At 37.2% G+C, this 6,392-nt stretch overlaps 1 protein-coding gene across 1 annotated transcript; it reads right to left on the bottom strand.

Moving 5' to 3' along the window:
• Positions 1 to 4,978: 4,978 nt before the first annotated feature.
• On the bottom strand, positions 4,979 to 5,920 carry LOC122301682. The gene has a single exon (XM_043113077.1). The coding sequence runs from the start codon at positions 5,918 to 5,920 to the stop codon at positions 4,979 to 4,981; it is 942 nt and encodes a 313-aa protein (XP_042969011.1).
• Between the last annotated feature and the right edge of the window lie 472 nt (positions 5,921 to 6,392).

The following is a 6,392-nucleotide window of genomic DNA, read 5'->3' as shown; positions in this document are numbered from 1 at the left end:
AGAAAGACAGGCAGAGAGAGAGAGGATTTTCTCTTTGTTTTGTGCTTGAAGTTATGCTAAAAATACTTTACAACTGAATAAGCCGGAGTGATTAATGGAGTGTTTGATAATTATTAAACAGGGCATGGATTCTAATTCTTCATGGCTAGGTTCCACTTGCAGTGGAGTGTAGCTCAAGATTCTCCATCGCCATTGTTGGCAATAAAAGGGTTGGTTTGCTATGTATGTACGAATAAATATGTAATATGAATTATATGGACCAGTAATATCACCTTAATGAAATTTGTCTGTTGATTCCATTTGACCACTAGCCTATAAATTAATGTCACTATTATATTCGATCATGATCTGTTCATTTGAGGAACGTACGTATGGTCGTTCATAATTTATTGCAATAAGAAGGGAATTCTTATATATATGTTGATAGGAGAGAGTGACTACTTAATAGATCATGAGTATTCCACCAACATTCGTCTTTAGTGATGTGGGCTGAGAATGATCAGATTCTTGTTTCTTTTTTGGTCTTTATTAAAGTTACACGGTCTTTATTCCATTAATTTTTAGGATGGTCGAAAAGACTACATATATATATATATATATATATATGAGAAATATTTTAGATACAAAAAGATTATATAAAAGTAAACTTATAAATTGATGTGGTTTGATGTGATATATATCAGATTATAAAGTTATTTTTATTATAAAGTAGATCTAATAAATTACATAAAACTACATCAGTTTATGAGTTCATTTAGTATAACTTTTTTGTGTATGTAGCAGTTATATAAATATAGCAAACGGCTTGAATTCACAATAGTATTGGATCAAGATCTTGTAAGTTTTGGTCTGAATTTGTGGACTTCGGGTGGGAGAGGGTGACACAATAAACGGATCTCATTACAAGAAAAACGGGACTTTGCGACCAATTTATAGCAACGAAAAGACTGTTAGCAACCAATTTTGGTTGCTAACAGTCTTTTCGTTGCTATAAATTGGTCGCAAAGCCCGTTTTTCTTGTAGTGTCTTACGACATTTATTACTTCTAGTATAAATATTTTAATTAATATTAAATGAGTAATAAATGATATAGAATCTATTTTAGCTGTCATTTTCTCTCCAATTAATTAAGGCTCCCACTTTAAATCAAGAATTTGAGGAGGTTTTTTCACTCATAATAGCTTAAAAAACTACGCTATGAACATGATCGTATTAAAAGTTTGACCAAGTGAAAGATTTCCAAATATTGAAATATATTGTCGAAGTAATAGTATTTTCCTTCTATGATTTTTTCAGTCACAAATGTTTAGAAATCGATCATACTTAACACCTAAGAGAAAGGAGAGAAATAAATAAATAAATAAATAAAAGTTTGAGAGGAGTAATTAGTTCGTAATACATCCGTATGTATATATATATACCAAGTATGATGGGATCATATCATAAAGTCAAATCTACAGAAAAAGGTTTGATTAAGAGATCAACTTTGAGAGAATATATATTTTGCTAACGATAGTAGTTATTCACAAAAAATTCTGTGACTATATATATCATGAATTTATTGTCAAAGAATGTATGAAATGGAAAAGTCAGCAGAATCGTTTACAATAGGTAGGTAATGTAAGGAAGTCCTCAAATGCAACATTTAGGTTTCACAACGTAGCAAGCTGGGATGGATGCGTGATAAATTAATGCTATTTTCACACTCATGTATATATTGATCGAGTGTCTCTAAATAAACGATACTACTCGATAGATCCCTTGAATTCGACTCAAATTTTTTTTTTTTTTTCTTTATAACCAAACTTCAAACTTTCATTAATCAAAGGAGAAGATTACAGACATAAATCAAACCATAAGGTTTGAGATAAAAAGTCCGGAATACAATCCCACCACATGGTGATGTTATCAATATTTTTACCAAATTGGGCTAGAGAATGAGCAGCCCTATTTGCTTCTCTATAAACATGTTTAAACAAACAAACCCCAAAAAGAGAAGACAGCTTCTTAATTTCAGTGTAAACCCCACCAAAATTAGAGTTGGACATACTATCTTGATTTAATGCCTCAATCACTATTAAGCAATCACTTTCCACTTGAATATTAAGAAAGCCCATTCCTCACAGAGCTGCAGCCCTCGAAAAATAGCTAATAACTCAATATGCTCAACCTCATCCATTGCCGTTTCTGGTGAAGATGCTGCCATCAGAATACGACCTAAACTGTCATGCAGAATGGCACCCGTACTAGCACGTCTTGCTTCAATACACAAAGATCCGTCCACATTCAGCTTGAAAAAAATCTGGTTGGGGCAGCTGCCATTTGTATAAAATCTGACCTTGCCCTCTATGCTCCTTATACACACAACTTTATAATTTTTCAGCAAGGACAAAGCATGTTCAGCTACAATAAGAGGCGAAAGAACAACATCTTCATGAAGCAATTTATTCCGCCTGTACCAAAACCCCAAGCCACTGTAAAGGAAAGAGATAAAGTATCCCGTTGTTTATCTTTGCATATTTTAAAAGCAATATCAAGAATATTTGAGGAGCTCACTGTAGACAGACTTGGTAACACTTTAGACCAAATATCCGCTAAAAACTTGCAACCCACCAAAGCATGAAAGATGAATTCTTCATGGTCATTGCAAAAGCTACAAAAACCATTTAGAGGAACATGCTTTAATAACAGATTTTTCTTAGTAGGCAGACCATCCTTGCACGCACGCCATGCAAATATTTTGATTTTGTTAGGAACCAGCATCTTCCAAATATTTTTCCAGATCAGTCTATGATTACTAGCATTTGATGTTTCAGCTTCATAAGGACCTTGCTTGTTCATAATTAAATGATAGCAGCTTCTAACAGAAAATAAACCACTCCTTTCATGGTCCCATACCCTTATATCTCCACTATTCTCAGCCCCAAAAGGCAATTTCAGAATATCCCAAACTAAACTTGGATTAAAGAGAGCTCTAAGCTTATCCATATCCCATGATCTTGAGTTTTCAGAAAAAAGAGAATTCACACTATCCAGTTCTGTCCCCTCTCTGATCTCAACCCCTTCCTTCACTAAAGCATTATGGCCTGGAACCCATTTGTCTTGCCAAATATTCACAGAATTTCCATCTCCAATTCTCCATCTACATCCTTCTACAGCCCATTTTCGTGCTTCCCAAATCCTTCTCCAAGAAAAGAAGGTGCCCTGCCCAGACCAGCTGCCATGAAATTTGAAGATGGGAAATACTTAGCCTTTAACAACTTATGAAGAAGAGAACTCTCATCTTGAAACAACCTCCAACCTTGTTTAGCTAACATAGCCAAATTATGAATCCTCAACTTCTTAAAGCCCAAACCTCCCCACGATTTCATAACACACAATTTATTCCAACTCAACCAGTGTATCTTCCTTTCATTCTCTTTTTGTCCCCACCAAAACCGAGCCATCATAGCCTCCAGTTCGTCACATAAGCTAGATGGAAGAAGAAAACAACTCATAGAATAAGATGGAATTGAGAGTGCCACTGCTTTTATCAAAATTTCCTTCCCCCCTTGAGAGAGCAACTTTTGTTTCCAGGATTGCAATTTCTGCCATACTCTTTGTTTGATGGACTGAAAAGCTCGATTTCTGGATCTACCCACTATGGGTGGTAATCCAAGATACTTCTCATACTGCTGTATGTCAGAGTTACCCCATAAACTTTTAATCTCTTCTCAGGTTCTAGTTGGCACATTTCCACTAAACACCATCGCTGTTTTTTCACAATTTATCCGCTGTCCAGAAACTAACTCATATCTTTTCAAAATTTCTTGAACCCTTCGGTTTTCTTCTAACTCAGCCTTGCAAAAAATCAAACTATCATCCGCAAATAGTAAATGGGTGATATTAGGAGCCCCTCTACAGATTTTGACCCCATAAATTTGCTTCCTAATGCCAGCTTCTTGTAATAAAATGGTTAACCCCTCTGAACATAAGAGAAATAGATAGGGGGACAATGGATCCCCCTGTCTAAGACCTCTAGATGGGATAATAGGCCCCTTGGGGTCACCATTAATAAGCACAGAAAAAGAAACCGAGCTAATACACTGCATTATCAACTTTACAAACTCATCACTTCCATAATAGATTTTAAGAAACCCCACTCCACTCTATCATACGCTTTACTCATATCTAATTTCAAAGACATGAAACCATTATTTCCTGTTTTCTTCAGCCTCAGATAGTGTATTAATTCATAGGCTATAAGAACATTGTCGGTTATTAAACGCCCAGGCACAAAAGCACTTTGGCATTCCCCAATAATACTTGTTAACACCAACTTTAGCCTATTAGCAATGACTTTTGCAATCAATTTATAGGCCACATTACATAAGCTTATCGGTCCATAGTCCGACATTCTAGTAGGGGACTTTTTCTTTGGAATCAAAGAAATAAAAGTATGATTTAGAGAGGATGGGAAAGAACCTGAGTTGAGAGCTTTCAAAACTACCGCTGTCACTGAACTGCCCACCACATGCCAATATTTTTGAAAAAAAATTGGCGATATTCCATCCGGACCCGGGGCCTTAGAAGGATTCATCTGTTGCAATGCTACCTTGACCTCCTCTGCAGTGTATAAACTGGTTAGAGCCTCATTCATGTTTGGTGTGACTCTACCCCTTAAACCATTCAGAAAAAGAAGAGACTCATTCGGACTTGAAGTAGAAAATAAATCTTAAAAATAATCCAGAATGACTTTATCCATGTTATTTCTCTCATGCCACTACCCTTGATCATCTTGAATTCGCCTCAAACTATTTTTTTTCCTTCTTTGAGATGCTTTCATATGGAAATATCGTGAATTTTTATCCCCTTCTCTTAGCCATAAAACCTTAGATCACTGCCTCCACATTACTTCATCTTGCTCCAACCATATCTGCACCTCCTTTCTAGCCTCATTTATAGCTGAAATATCAGTCCCTCGACCATCATCATAGACCTATTTCAGTTTCAATTTAGCTTCTTGAACCTTCTTTTGAACATTCCCAAATTTATTTCTATTCCATAGCTGTAACTTCAAACCACTTTCCCGAATCATCCCCTCAACATCCTCCATTCTTGAGTGAGCACTACCCATACGCCATTGCTTTTGAATTAAAGCCTCACAATCAGAATTTCCCAGCCACATTTCCTCAAAATGAAAAAGTTTTTTCTTCTTATGAGAAATCTTGACCTCACCCTCTATATCTATCCAGATTGGTAGGTGATCAGAGTAAGCCACAAGCCCATGAACAACCTTTGCATTCGGATAAAAGTTCCACCAAAGTGAGTTAGCAAGGAAACTATCAAGCCTCTCATTAACACATAAATTACCTTCCCTTCTATTTGACCATGTAAATTTATAACCATTAAAACCCAAATCTCTTAACTCACACTCTTCAACAACATCCCGAAAAGCTGCCATCTGACTCTCTGGTTTAGGATTCCCCCCTTGTTTTTCATGTTGAAACATGATTTCATTTAAGTCCCCCATAACTAACCAAGCCTCCCCAGTTCCACGTTTTAAACTCCTTAGAAGATCCCAAGATCTATAGCGCAAATTAGGTTCAGGAAAGCCATAAATCGCAGTTAAAAACCACTGTCCCCCAACTATAGAATCATCACTCACAGCAGCATCAATATGAAAAGAAGAGTAACTAACAATAGAAATAGCTACATCCCTTCCCCAATATAAAGCAATACCCCCTTTTCTACCATTAGCACTCACGGCTAAACAATTCGAAAATCCAAGTTTGAACTTACAGTATTCAGCTTCACGTACACAAAGTCTGGTTTCTTGAAGAAACAGAACATCGGGCGCTTCCCTCTTCATCAAGTCGCAGAGGGTATGAATGCCTCGTGGGTTCCCAAGCCCACGGGCATGCCAGGCTAAGAGTTTCATTGCTGCCGGCGATGCTGCTCAACAGCCATCGCCGATAATGTTGAAGTTGCCGCCTGCTTAGCCTCATCAAAACTGAGAGCCATCCTTCCTGAAACTGGTTCATGCTTCATCCGCACCTTCCGGAGTGTTTCTGGTTTACCACTCCTCTGTTTTCACTTTTTATTTCCTTCCAGAGCTAAAGCATCAGAACAGAAATTTGGGCTGGTCGTTTCTTTCCTAAATGACAGCCTTCGACTCCATTTACGGCCATTGAAAGAGTCGGGTTTAGGCCATTCATCTCTCTTCATGTGGCTCAGCCCAGATGCAACCGGGACCTCAAAAAGCCCATCCTCTACAGCCTCTCTAGCAGGCCCATCCATTTCCTTCGTTACCCCATTAAGAGCCTCTTGATAATTAGCCCGTATTACCACGTCTCCATCAACTACTTTCATTCCCCCATTAACAACCTTCTTTCTCCCCGGTGAAAATGTAT

Source organism: Carya illinoinensis, chromosome 2, assembly GCF_018687715.1.
Source record: "Carya illinoinensis cultivar Pawnee chromosome 2, C.illinoinensisPawnee_v1, whole genome shotgun sequence".
Classification (NCBI taxonomy): domain Eukaryota; kingdom Viridiplantae; phylum Streptophyta; class Magnoliopsida; order Fagales; family Juglandaceae; genus Carya; species Carya illinoinensis.
Note: the sequence above shows the minus strand (reverse complement) of the source record. Positions and strands in the feature narration are given on the sequence as shown.

Excerpts from the sequence above, each read along its gene's own strand:
- LOC122301682 (XM_043113077.1), bottom strand. The coding sequence starts at position 5,920 with ATGAAACTCTTAGCCTGGCATGCCCGTGGGCTTGGGAACCCACGAGGC.